Source organism: Phoenix dactylifera, chromosome 11 (assembly GCF_051530095.1).
Source record: "Phoenix dactylifera cultivar Ajwa chromosome 11, Ajwa_hap1_PhDact_Kaust_v1.1, whole genome shotgun sequence".
Classification (NCBI taxonomy): domain Eukaryota; kingdom Viridiplantae; phylum Streptophyta; class Magnoliopsida; order Arecales; family Arecaceae; genus Phoenix; species Phoenix dactylifera.
In genome coordinates this window covers 15001840-15019436 of record NC_143200.1, presented here as the reverse complement: position 1 = coordinate 15019436, position 17597 = coordinate 15001840, and the positions used below count along the sequence as shown (strand labels likewise).

General features: G+C 38.3%; 1 protein-coding gene across 2 annotated transcripts; it reads right to left on the bottom strand.

Moving 5' to 3' along the window:
• Nucleotides 1-3011: 3011 nt before the first annotated feature.
• On the bottom strand, nucleotides 3012-16847 carry LOC103695894 (KH domain-containing protein At1g09660/At1g09670). Of its 2 annotated transcripts, none has more exons than XM_008777339.5 (7): nucleotides 16432-16847; nucleotides 15338-15423; nucleotides 14788-14933; nucleotides 9310-9444; nucleotides 9109-9225; nucleotides 3758-3901; nucleotides 3012-3652 (listed from the first exon to the last, which is right to left on the bottom strand). In XM_008777339.5, exons 1-7 carry the CDS (start codon nucleotides 16536-16538, stop codon nucleotides 3506-3508), a joined length of 882 nt encoding a protein of 293 aa, XP_008775561.1. In that variant the 5' UTR covers nucleotides 16539-16847; the 3' UTR covers nucleotides 3012-3505. The 2 variants fall into 2 exon arrangements, with proteins under 2 accessions (XP_008775561.1, XP_008775562.1); XM_008777340.5 differs by having other exon boundaries at nucleotides 9358-9444.
• Nucleotides 16848-17597: the final 750 nt, after the last annotated feature.

Below are 17597 nucleotides of genomic sequence, written 5' to 3'. Positions count from 1 at the left end.
AGATCCTATCACACCAGTTCAGTCTTTATATCCAGTGGGCATTTTGACTGTGTCCAGAACAAAGGGTGCATACTCTTAAATAACATCCCTAGCTGGCATTCTAAAAGACTTAGACAAGCCATTCCTAAAATATTTCACGGTCTTCTCACTAGCATCTTACGTACTGAACACTAGCATCTTACGTACTCATGATAACAGAAAAATTGCATATACTGAGCATATTAGCTAGAAATCATTAGATGATACAGGTGAGCAGCAACAATTAAATTGTGGTCATAAAAAATATATATGACATCAAGAAATTTTTATTTATTTATTTTGTAAAAGAGGTCCGTGGGCACTTGGTTATGTAAATAGGGGTAGCCAGCCTTTTTTCAAATATCCCTAACAGCTCAAGACGATTTTTTTTTTTTTTTTCCTTTTCTTTTAATAGAGAGGGATGCACGAGAGACCCGCCCATAATATAATTATCCAAAGCAGAATATTTGAAGAAACATGGTCCAATATGGTTTTTTAAGCAGAAGAGAAAGATTTGTACCACCAAAAAAAAAAAAAGGCAGAAGAGGATGATTGTCGAGACAAGCTCCTGTTCACCTGTTTAACTTTGCGCATTATCCTGTATATGAGAAAATTTAGCACATCCATGTAGGGCTTGTATATGATTTTAGATGCATATTGTTCATTGGCGTATTCAATCCCTACGAAATCAAGAACAGGGTCAGGTGCATGGAGGTTTACCTTTCACGTAGTTCAAAGAAATAGCCATTTCCATGTTGGTTGTTGCTAGTGGGGATTGCGAAACCCCCACCTATTGTGCTCAATACTTCGCGTGGCTTGCCCTTGAAAGCTTTTCTCTCTCTCTCTCTCTCTCTCTCTCTCTCTCTCTCTCTCTCTCTCTCTCTATATATATATATATATATATATATATATATATATATATATATATATATATATAGGTTTTTCACATGGATACCGTTCTAAATATCGAATTTTGCGTGAATATCCTTTCAAAATTTATATTTGCATGTATACCTTCGTAAAACTCTGTTATTGTACAAATACCCTAATATAACGGTTGTTTTAACGGTGTTAAAAAAAATCATATTTATATTAATTAAAAATAAAATAAAAAATTGAAATGACGTTATTATCCTTACTATTTCCTCTCGCCGCCGCCGCCGCCGCCTTACTCTTCCCTCCCCACACCGCACCCCCCCCCCCCCTCGGTGCCCGGCTTCCTCCCCGTCCCCTACATATCGGGAGCCCAAGAAGAAGAAGAAGATAGGAGCTCCACACAGCTGTGCCCTGCTTCAGAATCTCTTGGGCCCAGAAGAGAGAGAGAGGACTGCTAGTTCATAGAGGGGATCTTTCTCTCTCTCTCTCTCTCTCTCTCTCTCTCTCTCTGGCCCAAGTGGAGCTCCTGTCTTCTTCTTCTTCTTCTTAGGATCCCGATACGGGGGGAGGAAATAGTAAGAATAGTAACATCATTTTAAATTTTTTTTAATTAATATAAATATGATTTTTTTAACACCATTAAAACAACCGTTATATTAGGGGTATTTGTACAATAACAGAGTTTTACGAGGGTATACATGTAAATATCAATTTTGAAAGGGTAATCACGCAAAATTCGATATTTAGAAGGGTATTCACGCAAAAAATCCTATATATATATATATATTAATTATATATAATGAACTCCTTCCATGGGAGACCTTGCTAGCTGCATGAAGCTTTACCTGATCCTTACAATGTATTTACCACCAAATAAAGATTATTCATGTAGAAGTGCATGCGTTATTAATAAGTTGGATTGCAGAATCTGCATGACACTAGATAGAGCGGTGTGTGCAGGTCTTCAAGCCACTTTTTTCTCTGCATCTGGGACTGAAACTTAAACCGTATCGAGTCAGGAACATGGGGGTCTGAAACTTCGTCTCTTGGAACTTGTGTGGAGTTAGCCTTCCTTGTAACCCATACGTTTATTCATATGATCATGTGACATCCAACTTGCTTCAAAATTATTGAGCAGAGTATGTTGCTGCTGTCAGGGTAATCAAGCATTGTTGATGAATATTGCTCAAGGAATTAAGCATAGAAATTAAAGTTGTTTGAACTGAATTTGTTTAAAGCGTGGTGGAGTTGTTAATGCCAGAACCATCTGCTAGTATTTAAAGGCACCGGTAATTGTGTCGATCCTAATTCTTTGAATTTATCATCCTGGGATCCTAAAGTCGGAATTAGTTGAAACCAGCTAAATTCCTCAACCAATAATCCCAGGGAACTTGACCGTCGCAACCTCGTCAATTGTGATCTGGACAAATTAAATTTGGATCTCTCTCTCTCTCTCTCTCAATTTGGATCTTGACAAATTGCGAATTTGACCGCGCGCATGCCAATTGCCATGACAGCAAACTATCCTGGCCTGCACAAGAATGACCCATATCAGAGCCACCTACAAAATCAGACTCCAAAAGGATCTAGAGCTCATTATAAACCAGACATTACAGCCGCTCATCGTGTTTCCATCAGCAGTGATTGAGATAATAAAGAACTGCAACATCAGCTTCCTTCACAAGTCTTTGGTAGAAAGTTCTGGTTCTATTAATTTAGAGTGCTCTCAGGGAATAATAGAATTTCATCACGCTGACCATCCTCTATGCAATTTAACACGATCTGTACAAACCTCGCACTATGTTTGCTAGAGTATATAGGATTAAAGAGAGGTGCAAAAGACATCAGCAACCTCCTGTCAAAATAGTGTCTCCCTAAAGCCCCAGAAGTAGTCTCCGGGATTTGGTGACACGCAGATTAAAAGCAGTCAGATTCATACTTGCAGAAATGCATGCCTTCTGCCAAATTTCTACAATCAATATTATAAAGTTCCCTGAAAAGGTATACAGTGAAATACTACAAACAAAAAAGGGATGTTCATAGGTACAACGTGATTGGATTTACGTGTATAGAAAATGGTTCTACAATAACGAATGGTAAATTATACAGATTATGCATGATTAAATAACAGTGTTTGATCTGTCATATATTAAAATTGCCGTGGATACAAAACTCGGATACTAACAACAACAGTTTATTGTTTAAAATTCTATCATGGGAGCACACAATGAAGTTATCCCACACTTATAATGCTGCCATTAAAGTTTAAATTAAAAAAGACAGAATATTACAGACATTTCATAGCAATGTCCACGTATAAACCAATAAGGAACTGTCACACAGACATGTTTGTGTCAAAGGATATAACCAACTTGATCTATCAACCAGGAGAAAACATCTTAAAGGGTTCAGGGCCCTTCTGATGATTCCACTGTCAAGAATGAGCAGGCCATGAGTATCTGAAAATAGCACTCTCCAAAGGTATCGAAACCCAACAGGCAGTTGTCAAGTTTGAAATATATCCATTACCAAAATCTTGAATCACCCATAAGGCAATGGAACCCAACTATATTTGCCATGTTTGAATTATATCCACCACCAAAATCCTGAATCAACGTCCTGTTTTTGCTCGTTTCATCCCTGTGCTGTTGAAAGGGGATGCACTGGGGCTCATATGAGGACTCTCTTCTCTTAAAGTACCATTCAGTATGGCCAATTCCCTTAACTGTTGCTTCTTGTAGTAGTCTATAGTTTCATCCTGAAACAAGACCAGTTTAAGTAGCCTAGTGAGAGCAAGCACGGGAGAGAGAGAGAGAGAGGGAGAGAGAGAGAGAGAGAGAGAGAGAGGTGCACTGTTAAGTACCACTGGTTTCAAAAGATCTTCCAATACCCTCACAGCTTGATTCAATCGAGCATCAATTATGTCTGCTGGAAGCTCAGCCTCCACAAGAACATGTAATGGCTCATTTAAGTGCTCATATCCAGGTTTATCTCTTAGTTTTTCTTCCTATAGAAAAATGAAATTTCAGATCTAGACAGTAATACGCAGTTGAGGTTCTACTTCAAAATTGATAGTTTTGCAGATAAAATAATAGATTTTAGCTTTAGTCAACGTAAAGGATAAAAAGAATTACAAAGACATAATAGCTCAATCTAGATTAAACAAGTCAACGTTATTCTGATAGTCTGTATGAATCCTGCTTAAGCTGTTCAAGGTTGATGTAGAGTGCACTATCATAAACACAAGTGTACCAGGATCAGTAAAATAAATGCATATTAGATTGAATGCAAGGAAAGAATGGTATAGGAAAGTAGCCCAGCCAAGACAGCTCACAGAAGACAAGCTTTTATATCAAAGCAGTTCTTTTTAACTGCTTGGCCCAGCACATAATAGAAAATAAAGGAATTAGGTTTCCTCATTAATTAAGTCATAATTTATGAATCTTAATATGAAAAGAATGGGTTCTATCTAATATTATAGATCTCAAAGACTTCTATAGGAGATTTATAAATTCAAGAATGCACATTCTAGATTCCATGCATATTTCGTGATGACTACAGGACCTAAATTTGGCTATGACAAGACCACAAAACTACATATGAATATGAAACTTGATATAGTAACCAGCATCATACTAGGTAACGAGTACCAGCATAAAACTTATAATCTACTAAGCCTATGAGAAGACAAAACTATAATTTGATATATTTCATCTAAAAGTCTCAAGGATTCAAGCTAAGAACTAGCAAATCCAAACTTCAATCTTATGCATAGATCCTTTTCCTCATATTTCCTGAAAAATTCTCTTAAAGACAGAAAAGATTTTCTTAAATCTAAGAAAAGCTGCCTATTTCTTAAATTTGTTTAGAGCCAACACCCAAATCTTTTAATTTTTTAAAAACCTTCCAATAATATATGGTTAATGTTAAGGAAGTACCTATTTCTCATAAGTATCATCCATAAGTATTTTAAGTCTTAGCTCAAAAATGAACTAAAATTGGCACTACGTAATCAAATTTACTTAAAGAAATTCAGAAAGGACCTCAAAATGATGCTAAACAAATGAAAAAAAAAGATCCCAAAATGATATTAAATATCAATATTATGACAAAAATTAGGATATATAATCAGTTAGCATGGTAAAAAAAACCACCAAAACTACCGGTCATTTTCAGACAAAACTGTCCGTAGCCCAAAGTTTCTGTTAATTTTGGATCATTTCATGCTGAAACCAATTCATTTTGGTGACAGTTTCCATCCTTGATTGTCGCTGACCTTAGGAAAGAACAATAAAAGATGTCTATAGTTGTAATTCCTTTCCACCAGGTGTGCAAAAGGAAGGATTGCCTTAATATATACTAAACAATATTTAGAACATGAGAAAGGAAAAGCAACGAGTAAAATACAACTGCAAAACACAGAGAACGCGACCGAAACTTTACTATAAAATCCTGGTGAGACACAAGCCTACTTGCAGGACTCTTTGGAGATTAAGATATGAAAATTAACCATGACTAATTATGTAGCATACTTACAACCCTAAACAGTCATTTCTTTCTGTGCCCAAAGTTTTACAAAATAGAACAATAAAAAAGTCATAATGAAGCATGAATACATAGTCATCACATGGCAAAAAAATCCAAAAAAATTTGAAGCCAAGCGATTGCTATGTACCATGGATCATATCAAATGGAAACCTGGAAGATAGCACTTACATAACATAGGGGAAGCATGAAAGTTCAAATGGGTGGCAGAAAATTTGGCAAAAAAGAGTAAGAAACGAATGTAGCTGACAAGGCGTGCAGGTAGACATAATCCTGAAATAATGTAAAGCTGATTTCAATGGTCCCTACTTTGCAAACATGATGATAGTTTATGGCTTTAAGCAAAGGATGAGAGAGATGCTAGAGATACTTCCTATAACAATGTGAATGACCATTAATAGGTCATCATGGCAGAATGGGGCTCATGAAGCAGAACTTTAAATGATGCTTAAAGTCAACTTAGATCTTAGGAACCTCATCTTCTAACTAATCAGGTCCTGCAGCCCCATAATGTCAAGTTTCCCAAACAGCAGATGGTGGAAACTATTGACATATTAATCTATTCATAAACTAATGCATGACTGTCTATGCTGACATATCCACCTTGAAGGCTTACAATGTTGTGGTGTAACATTTAATTTTCCCCCAAAAGTAACTCAATGTACTAAAAATAAATAAGCATTTGTTCTCACCAGAAAACCAAATGATTATACAAATTGTTTTTCACAGTTATAATTTTTGAAGCTCAAATTCACATTAGCAATTTCCTAAAGTTTGCTATTAAAAAAAAAATTCCTTCAACAGAACAAATTGGAAAGATGAGGAAAAAAATTGGAGGAACTAGAAGAATCATTAGATGAGCAGTGTTCGAAACCCGTTGACCTAGACCACTGGATTGTTGGTTTGGTCTTAGGTCCACAATTGAATGCAGTCCATGGGTTGACTGCAAGTCTAATCAGGCTGGCGAGAAATACCTCAAGTCCTTTTCGTATGGATTTTATAACCCTAGTTCATTTTTCCTGTATCTATTCACATCTTCCCCTTCTCATGTCTCCCCAGACTCCAGCCCTCTGATGTGTCGATCTCCAATCTTTCTCTCACTATTGCCTTCAACCTGTCACAACCCACCCTCCTTTTGCCTTGCCATCAATCCTTCCTAAGCCTGCCCTCCTCTCACCATCTTTGTTGAGGCCCCATAGCTAGCACTCCTCTCCTCCGACACTGTGTCACCGACATCTTCGATCTCCCCTATGGGGCACCCTCCTCCTATGTTGACTGCAGAAGCACCCCTGCCATCCCCCCCGCCTCCACCACCTCCCATGTCAAAGCGAAACCCCAATTGTCTACCTTCTCTTGCTTCGACATTGAGGCTTCTCTCAACATTAACCACAACGACAACAACAACCAAGGAAAAGGTTGGGCGTAGTTAGGGTTAAGAAAAGAACGGGAATTTGAATTTTTCCGTCTTTCTTCCTTGCTGGTCAGCATACAGGGTTTAATTATTTATCCTGGGCAGTTCAAGCAGTTGATCCGTCCGGGTCACCAGTTCAAAACAAGTTTGAGATCACTCCCGGTTTTACCTTGATCCAACCTAAAATACGTAGCAGGTGATGGGCTGACCAGGTTGACTCGGACAGATTCATCCGAATCTCTACACGGTAAGGAGAAGTTTAGTGCAAAAACACTTGTGTTAATAAAATAGTGAGTGTTAATTAGCTGGCTGAGAAATTAATCCAAGGTTTTAAGTTTTGATTATTTCAATAGTTCCAGTTAATTTCAGCCAAAATTGACCACTTTGGGTCCAATTTCAACGGTTTTGACCAATTTCAGCTGAAACTGATTGAAATTGAACATAGAGGCTAAAAATATGGATTATTTGGCTTCTTGTGTCATTATGGATTATTTCTTCATTTCTGGATCAATTCAATTTTCTTTTTTTTAAATAACTCAAATGGACTCGGGTTATCGGGTTAACAGACCCAACCCGTTAAGATAGTCCGATCCGCAAGATTGATTTTTTTTTTTTTGAATTGGTTCGGGCTAATGGATGATGGGCTAACGGGTTTAGGCCTTCCCCGCACTGTAGACCATCTTCCACCTTCGACGATTCCGATGGATCACGCCTGATTTCGCGGCAGTGGTTGCGGGGAGGCGTTGCGCTGGTGGAGTGGGGCGGCGTCAAGTGGGGCGGCGGCATCCTTCTCCTGGATCCGGCAACGGACGATGGCAGCAAGATGCGGCTGAAGCTTCCGAGGAGACGCGGTGGTGTCCGATGGTGAATCGGCGGCGCGGCGGCGGTAGTTGGTGCATGCACAGCGACGACTGGAGGAGAAAACGACAAGGAGGCCGGCTTATTTGCCTTTCGGGCCGCTGTGGGGGTACCCGGCGATGGGGTTTTCCTCTCTGTGTGAGACCCGAGAGAGAGGGAAGAGAACGGAGACAGCGGTGGTGGGGGACGAAGGCGGCGACGGCGTATTGCGAAGGAGACTGATGGAATGGCGCTGGGTGGGAAGCGACCGACGGGAGGGCTTTGCCCCTTTTCTCTTCACGGAGGGTGAGATGATGGAGAGGGAAGAAAACAAAGAAGAAAGGGAACCACCCTTCTTCGGAATGCATGCCGTGCAGCAATCCTCCATGAGTTCCAGCATTTGCAGTGCAAATACTCCAGCAAAATGTAGATGAGGAAAAGGCAGAAAAGGAATCAGCGGGGATCCGTCCATAAACTAGATCCCTTGACTTCAGCAACAGAGGCAAAGTCGAACCTGGCTCTGATACCAAAGCTGATGCAGGACGGAGGTAGGGAAGGAAAGACAGAGGGGAAGAGAAGAAGAAGAGGGGGAAGAAGAAGAAAAGAGAGGAGGGGGAAGAAGAAGAAAAGAGAGGAGGAGGAAGAAGAAAGGAGACTAATTTTTATTCATCATTCATTAATTCTAAACAAATGCATGCCCCATATATATATATAGGGCCACAAAATAACAAATAGGTCCCTACGAAGAAAACAATTCGAAAAAGATCCTCAAATGACAATATGCAAATTAATCCTACCCACATAAAATAAAAAAATAACATAAATCAATCCAGTCCTCATGTCCACACCAAGGGCTCATACCTTAATCTAATCACATAAATCCGAAACTTAATATTGATTGTTTTCTAAATAATCGATACTATATGTGTTTACATGGTTTGTTTATACTGATATTAACTGATTTTTTATCCACCAGATTATCTTAAGCCAGTAAACGATCATACAGATGACAATCCATATTTGTAGATGTTACATTGCCCTTTCGTATTGAAATAACAGTTATGTATCTCCACCTTTGATTTTTTTTTCACATAAAGGAAATATAAAGATGATCAACAGGCACAACTAAAATCCCAATTATGTCAAGCATCATGCAGATAATGTTCTTAAATTGCACATGTTCCTACATATGTTATACCCTCTGTTTTCAAGCAATTGCCACTATGCTCCTGTAAATATCAAGTGCATCACTTTGTTGTACAATTAGGTCTTAGGTCAGACCATAGACATCATGTACACTTACTGTCATGCATATATGACAGTTGAAACTTCAAATACCATAATGATTGATGATCTAAGGCATGTTCAAGAGGAACTGAGACAAATTTTAACAACATTAAAGATAATAATCATCACAGTACCTTTACTGAATCTTTCACTGAACCACGCCCGCGAATATAAACCCTACACTGAGTTGAAGCTTCAACTCTTTTCAATGAGTTTCCTCGAGGTCCCAGCAAACGGCCAACAAAATTGTACTGATCCAAAAAGAAAATGCAAATATATTAATTAATATTTAATGCAATAAAAGTCAACTCAAAAGTTAGTTAAGATTAACAGACATTAGGAAATTTGTCGACAGGAACATCTAATCTCAAAACTTTCTTTACTATTGGGCTTGTAGGAACACCAGGAGCTCCATTCCAACCAACAGGTGATGCTTGAAGGGGCCCCATTCTTTGGAAATACCCATTATCCTGAACAGGGTTAGCATAAAATAATATGTATTAGGCATAATCAGTACAGAATAGTGATGAAGACGAACTTCTAGATATAAGCAGGTCAGTCGATGTTGAGGGAAAAAATGCATTAAATCCACAGCATCGAAGTTCAATATCAGTGACGTATCAAGCTGTACATTTATGTATGTGTCAAACAATGCATTATCTAAGCAGTTGCTGATCCAAAACTTTGGCTACACGGAAGATCAGATCATTGGCACTAAAGCCAGTAATTCCCAACTTTCCCCCATGCTCTCCCTCACCCTCTTCGACATGCGGGCACACATCCCCATATACAAGTCGGAAGGGGAGAAAGGAAAAAATGGATCATGGAAAGCCTTTGACTGGTTGCTTAGCAGATGCATGTGGCATCAAGAAAACAAGCTGGTAAACTGATTTTTAAACATATCGATTGTGTGAGTGGGGTTTGTAAATTCATTCTGATGTTCAAATGGTACACAAGATCATTGACAAAAAAATTTTGATTATAGGCCATTAATTGGATATTTCAAGTTCAGCAGGAGAGAAGTTATGCCTTCTTAAAGTAGTAGAGAAAGGGACTCAAATCACTTAGTATTTAATAACTTGAGTTATGAAGATGAGGCAGGGTGCAGGACGGAGAGATTGAGCAAACTAAGGTATGTTTTGACAAGTTCAATCTTTGGATCATCAAAATCAAGACACCAACAACTATTTTTAGGTTAAGACAGGCTTAATTTTGGAACCTATAACTACAAAACAGAACTTTTGGATACTTGATTATCATGCATTTTCCTTGCCTCACAGTACTTGTAGCCAAATCCCAATTTTGATCAGCTTTTTGTATTAGCCTTTTTTTCATGAAACTCGTCGCTAAAAAAGCAAAAAGAAACGAAGAGAGAAGAAAATTAAAATCACTATTTTTTTCACCCTTACTGATGGATGTTGACACTTACACCATAATGTTGCTGCCTATAAGCCCTACAGTTGCCAGAGACGATACAATCATCAGCTTGAAATAGTGACTTAGAGTAACTGCCACATTTAGATTAGATTCTTTGCCATTGTCATCTTCTTTGATGCTACCTTTGCTGGGTTGGGTTAGACGATGTTGAGGACTTCAGCTTGTGGCTCATGCAATGCTGGATTTAGGCCATGGCTTATGGAATTTTCTAAAACACTGGATGAAAGCTCGTGGAGTTTATGAGGTCATTATATGAGTGACCAGCGGGGCTGATTCCATCCCAAACAGTGGTTTATGGAGAGAAATCAAGGTTGAACATAGCAAACTAATTCTGGCTAAGTGCAGGATTAATGTGAGCTCTGTGTACGCATGGGGAGCCTGAGAATTAGTTTTAATATGGTTTTAGGATTTTTTATGTAGCTTGCTATCTAGTTTCCAAATATAGGAATTTTTGGATGTTGCAATCAAATGGCTAACCAAACTAACCTACCCTAGGGCAATGGGGAAAGATACTAGAAATGACATTATAAAGATTATAGGATTTAAAGAGTAAGTTCAATCTTAACTAATGTGCAACTCCAATGAAATGGGTAGCAGTGAATGAGAGAAAGCAAATATCACCGAAACTTAAGATCTGAAATTCATTTTTAAGCATTAAGGATTATCAAAGGGGATCAAATTCACACAAATAAGATCAATCTTCATATCAAAACTGAAAATAAGTTAGCAACGGCAAATAAATTCTCATGCAGCAAATAAGATGGTTGAAAGACTAAGAATGTAGATTAAGAAAAGCATGAGAGTTGCTAAGATAGTTAAGAGAAAGTGGATGAAGGACCAAACCTGACCTGAAGTTCCTTTTGCTTGTTCTCAAAATATAATCAGTGTGCATAACAACCTCGGCGTCCAGCCATAGGACGGACTTAAAGCCTTGGCAATACTTGTTTTACAAGCAAACTGCCTATGAATTCTTCTGTCAATACTTGTTTTACAAGCAAACTGCCCATGTATTCTTCTGTCCCATGCATTCTTATGTTATTTGCTCTACTTAGAACTCTATTGGGAAAAGCTATCACCTCTACTGGGACCTTTATTAGGTCCCGAAAGAAAGAAGAAAGGGACGAAGAGGTAGCTAATTACATATAGAAGTGCTTTAATTCCTAAAGCAACCCTACACTTCATGAGTTGACCAGACAACTGAAAAGACTTAAAAAGTAGAGATTTTTATTATGACGATCTGGCCTTTAAAATCATGTCTGATCCAGTCATATAGCCAGTTAAGGACATCAAATTCCAGTGAAGCATTTAACTCCAGAGATAAGTTTTTTCATAATCCCATAATGTTCAAAAAAGTCTGTCCAATGCACACCCACATGCTACTTCAATGGTATTTGAAGCTTTCACATAGTTTTTTGCATTCTTTATGCTGTCATCAAATGTCAAACTTTGATTGTGATTGCGTCATTAGGTCCAAGGAGGCTTTAATGAGTGAACTTCTTCAGGGGAAAAATTAACATTTTTAGGGCCAAGACTTGAACCATCGAGCTTTTAAATCCAAAGTACCAAGGAGCATTGTAACCCGGCTAGCCTAGGTGTGCATCCCGTACGCATGATATTCGCATCCAAAGCAGCCTGGCCAAGCTCCCTGTGCGCACTGGACTCGCATCCCATGCGACCAAGACACACATCCCGTGAACAAGGGCCATGGCCTCTGCCAAGACAAGGACACTCACTACAAGGGCCATGGCCTCTGCCAAGACAAGGACACTCACTACAAGGGCCAATGGATACACAATAGCAGCATGCAAGGTGAGGCTGGTGGCACACAAGGCAAGGAGCACAGCCTGGCTGATGGTGATTAAACAACCTCTGCACCGCTAGAAATGCAACAAACCGATACGAAGCCTCACTGAGGCAGCTGCTCCCCCTACTACCCCAGCTGAGCATTAAGTGTCAAAAATTCTAGTTGTGCGATTGACTGGATACCAAGGGAGTTATCCTGAAAGAAAGAGGGGTACCGCCACTAGAATGAAAACATACTTGTTGTGACTATTGTGTAACCCATTGTCTGCAATAGCTCTTCCTGTTTCTGTTAACTTCTAGAAATGGTCTTGGTTCAAGGTTTGGAGAAGGTGAAAATATAACCTGGTTGGTGCCTAGGCCGGCCTCCAATATGAAGGTGAAATATAACCTCTCTGGTGCCTAGGCCAGCATCCAAGATTTGGCTCAAAGGCAATTCCATGACAGTTGTCCATGGATTAATGGAAACGGTACAGCTCCTACACTTATATCTCTAATATAGCCGTCTAGCTTCACTCGATTTCCATCAGAGTCTCCCATATGATGCAAGAAGGAAATCAGATCTCTAGCCCCCAATATATGCTCCAGAATTGATATATTTGGAATTATTCAATTAATCGTTTGGATATGTGACTTGCTAAAATATACTCCTTTCCTAATAAGAGGTCCTTTACTCTGTATTTCTTTACCCAAGGAAGAAAATCAAGGAAAAAATTTATAGAAAAAAGGAGTATTCTTTTGATCTTAATGGATGGCCGTGATCCCAAATTGAAAATAACAGAGGAGGCTCGCCTATATGTAAGATGAGAAATTGATCAGAATAAAGGAGAGGTGTCTATATCTACCCTAAGATACTAACCAAATTTGATTAGAATAAAGAAGATGCATCTATATTTATGGTCAGATGAGATACTGATGGGTCATGATTAGGTATCTGCATTTAGGCACTCATCATTTCTGTTTTTCTAATTATGGATGCTCATAGATAGGGAGAGGAGCCATGAGAGTGACTGGAAACTTTAGCAGGGATTTTCTTTTTCAGTCAAGGATATTTTGGGAAAAAATGATGGAATCTTGATAAAATATTTCAGATATCAAATTTCTCACTTTTTTAAAATAGTATAAATGTAGATCAGTAGATGTTTAAGAAAAAAAGAAGTGTTTTTACAATGATTGGTAAAAGATGCTCAAGGATATCACAGGGGTTGAAAAATCAATATTGAAACTTTTGCTTTTACATTTTGGAGTCTCAAACAAGAAAGAAATCATACTATTATTGATTGTGCACTCTCTCTCTTAAGTATGTTTATGGTACACCTCTCTTATGTATTATTGGTTCATGAGAAGGAAAATTAAAAAGTTAAAGAGCAGCAAACACTATATGGATCCAGCTGGTCCTCCTCATCACCTAAAAGATGAGGGACTATAATAGCTCCATTTTACATTTTCTTTCCTTACCATTTTCCCTTATTTAAACACCAGATTCTCAAGTTTAGAAATAGGGAAATGTTTTATGCTATTAGTTGCTAAATTAATGAAGAATGAACAATCAAAGAGTGTCTACCTGTTTCATGGCGGGAGCCCTTCAAAACTTAAGTGTAAGGAACCTAGTTTCATGATGATAAGAAGTCACTAGCATCGGTGACATAACTATAATCATCAAGCCTTGTCCTAGCTATTTTGGAGTTTGCTTAATGGATATCCTCATTTGCCAGGCATACCCATTTCAGGTTATCTCTATATTAAGATTTTCCATATCTAGGTATCAAATATATTTCTTTTCTCCTGGTATTTTCCTCTATTCCAGGTTATTTTGTTATTACTATTCCCTGTTCTGCAAGTTTGAGAGTCTTCATAAACTCCATCGAACTTCTCTTTAAAACTTAGTTCAGCATCCGTGCTCAACCATTTATCATTCCTCACTGAGATAGTTCAACATAGGTTCCCCTTAACTTAAATTTTTTTTCCCAAATTTTGACTGTTGCGACAAATTCCAGCAACACCATAATTCTCTATACCTTCCATGTTAAGTGTTAAAATTCCAATTTCTATTAGCTAAGTACTCAAAATTCAAGCTTGAACAGAAGTTTCCTGCAATAAATAGGTTTAGCCTTATCCTAAACCCTACTAGATCCCACTATTTAAGGTCTGTCTTACATCACAATACAACATCCAAAAATTCATGCTGCAGCAAACAATTAACCTGATTGGTTACAATTCTGGAAATCACATCTTGAATATTAGCATACATAGCAAGCAGCAGGCATACAACCACAAAGGCAACTAGTATCAGGTAATTCAGCAAAGAGAATAAGTAAATTGTTAGAATAACAAAACTTCGTTGAACTAACAGAAGCTTTTAGTACCAGCATATTGATGAAGTTAAAGGAGAAGGGAAACAAAATGTTTTACATTATTATAAAAGCATAGAATCTAAAGGCTCTAACTTCCAGATGAACACAGAAAAACACAAATTCTCCTATAGAGAAGAGATGAAAAAGCAACATATATCTTCTGATTGAGTTGCTGAAGAAAAGCAATTATCAAAACACGTGCAACCAGTAGAAGTACATTACCTCTGTCTGCATTCCTGGCCAACCCTCCAAATCCATTGGTCCACCATTTGAAGGATGGCCAGTCAGCCTTAATGGACTGCCATGTTCAATTCTCTCAGGATCAACAAAACTTTGGTTAGGTGCCAAACCAGATGCCCGAACAATTTCTGTATTGAAGTTTATATGTCAACAAATAAAAAGACAAAAAAAAGGCCATCTCAGAACATCTCCTAGAAACTAAAGGGTTGAATATTTTATTTGCATATAATATGATGTAGACAAGGAGGAAGTAATCAAACTAAGATCTTATTGAATGCAGTTTTCCGAAAACAAGGTGCTATCTAACTGATGGGATGACCATTGCAGGTATAAACTCAAGAACTTCTAAACAAAAGGGCCTTGAATACTATTTTAGTGAGAATCCGACCATAATGACAAGTATGACCACATGATGCAACAAAATTGACTCACAATGTCACCATATAACAACAAAGTAAATCACAAACTAATACAATGATCAACTTAAGTTAGCGAACTGCATGTAACAAGCAGAAGCACAGGAACCACATACCTTGATTTAAAAGCCTGCAGCAAAATGGCAGTACTTGAACAAATGGTACCAATTTCTGTCTCTCAGCCAGCAGTTCAGCCAAATATCTATTAACATAAGACCGAGTAACTTATAACTAGTAACACTTAATAAGGCCCAAATCAAATGGACTAGCACGATACTCATCAAACAGAGCGGAAATATACTACCCCAAAAGTGGCATATACTTCCAGAACTTGACAAACTAATTGATAACATGTGTTCATTTGTGAACGCAGTCAATCTGGATGTACATGTATGTAAATAAATAGCACAAGGGATATATTCACTGGAAACACCAAAAGCTTATGTGAGATGTTTGGTGCGGGAAGGAGTACATAAGCCATGGGTCCTTAAGCGGTACTCACCAATACAGACTGATATAGAATTGTATATGCAAGCTGCATATAACAATGATCTAAATACAAAGCAGTCATTGATACCAGTAATAATGTTAACCATGATAGTAGCGAACAGCATGACCCAATTTCAGATTTTAAATACAAACAGTACAGTGCACAGCCTGAAGTGTTTCAGCACCAACACTATTTGAACTCCCTACCTGTTTAAGTACACAAAAACTCATATACACATGCATACGTGGGCACATATATTGCGAAATTCTGATTCAATTTATTGTCTACTTTATAGACCTCAGCACATCTCAAGAGAGCAAAACAAGACCATTTCAGCCAGTACACATATGCAAGCTAGCACAGCACACCAAACAAGTGAAAGACAAGCAAATAAACTCAAGCCACTCTAAAATTAGCACACACAAAAGTAGCACATAGTCACCAAAAACCCTAAGCCCCAAAGAGGTTAAACAGACAGTACACAAATCCAACCCCGAATAAAGGGGAGAAAAAATCCGAAATCAACCTAAAAATAGCATTTCTCGCAAACACGAGGAAACAAAATCAAGCAACCCACTAAAAAATCACCAAATTAGCAAAAAAAATACAAACACACACTGAAGAAACAAACGCACGCACGCCCTATCACACCCAAATCAAGACTCGCTAAACCCACATCAAGAAAACCAGAAAACAGACCGGGAAAGCGATCGAACAGACCTTTCTCTATCAGAAGACGCAGGAGACCTCAAGGAATGATGGGGAGACGAATGGACTCCCGAAGAGGAGTACTGGAAGTAAGTACCCGGTGGGATTCTCTCATCCATGGCCTATGGTCGATCGAAACCAAGAAATCGCTCAGAAATACCAGCAGAATTCGAGATTTCCAAAGCTCAAAAAAAAAAAGACACGGAAAAAGATAGAGAAATCGAATAGGTGGGCTATAAATGGCGAGGGCTCCTCTTCTTCTTCTTCGTCTCCCCTGGTCTCCGCCCAGAGACGGAAGGGAGAGGGAGGGAGACGGAGAGAGACCCAAACACCCGAAACATGGCTCTGGATGCTCTTTTCTCATGTATATATAATTATATTTCTTCTTGGAAGGCAGCAAACAGAAAAACAAAGAAAAAAAAAACAGTGGCTGCTTCTTACAAATCTATTGCGTTTTGAAGCGGCGTGGAATCCTGCTGTCGGTCTGGGCCCCACTGACTCGGAGTAGACTTTGATGATTGATCCCAGCCGTCCATTTGAGGGACACTATGGAATGATGCCAAATTGATCAAAGTCATTGATTGGAAGCTGGCCCACAACCTTAATGGCCTGTGGCCATCCTCTCTTTTTGATTTCTTTGTTCTTTTAACCATGTAAAATAATTAAAGATTAGGATTGTTGAGGTGACCAGGTGGACAAGCTTTTCTCCCATTCTGAGGGGCTAAATCCTTTCATACTTGCCACAAGAGAGTTGATCATTTTCCCTCTTTCATGTGTTTTCTTACCCTTTTATCTTAATGCTTACCATAATTCTTAGTAATGATTAGAAAATTTCTTCATTTTCTTCTTGTTATTTTTATCAAATCATTTGTCATGGTCATGTGTGCACGCCCCTCTCAGTAAACTTTCAATTATACATGCCAAATTTCTGATCTTCTTAAATGTGGTTGCTTATTAAGTTAAATTAACTATATTAGGTGACAAAAACTTTATTTATATGATTTGAGCATTTTATGGTTTCAAACATGGACATTGGAGATAGATAGGCATGTCTGGATATGCATTTAAATATCTGAATAGATATTTCTATGAGATTATTAAAGACCACATCAATACCATGGAAGTGTTGATTTACATAGAGCATTTTGGATTTTGCTTTTAATTTCAATTCCTGGGAG

Bases quoted from the DNA above. Each gene is read 5' to 3' on its own strand.
- LOC103695894 (XM_008777339.5), bottom strand. From the start codon at position 16,538: ATGGATGAGAGAATCCCACCGGGTACTTACTTCCAGTACTCCTCTTCG. The intron at 14,934-15,337 runs GTATGTGGTTCC...ACTTCAATACAG, and splicing joins CTGCAGGCTTTTAAATCAAG to AAATTGTTCGGGCATCTGGT. The intron at 9,226-9,309 runs GTCTGTTAATCT...TTTTTGGATCAG, and splicing joins CTGTCGACAAATTTCCTAAT to TACAATTTTGTTGGCCGTTT.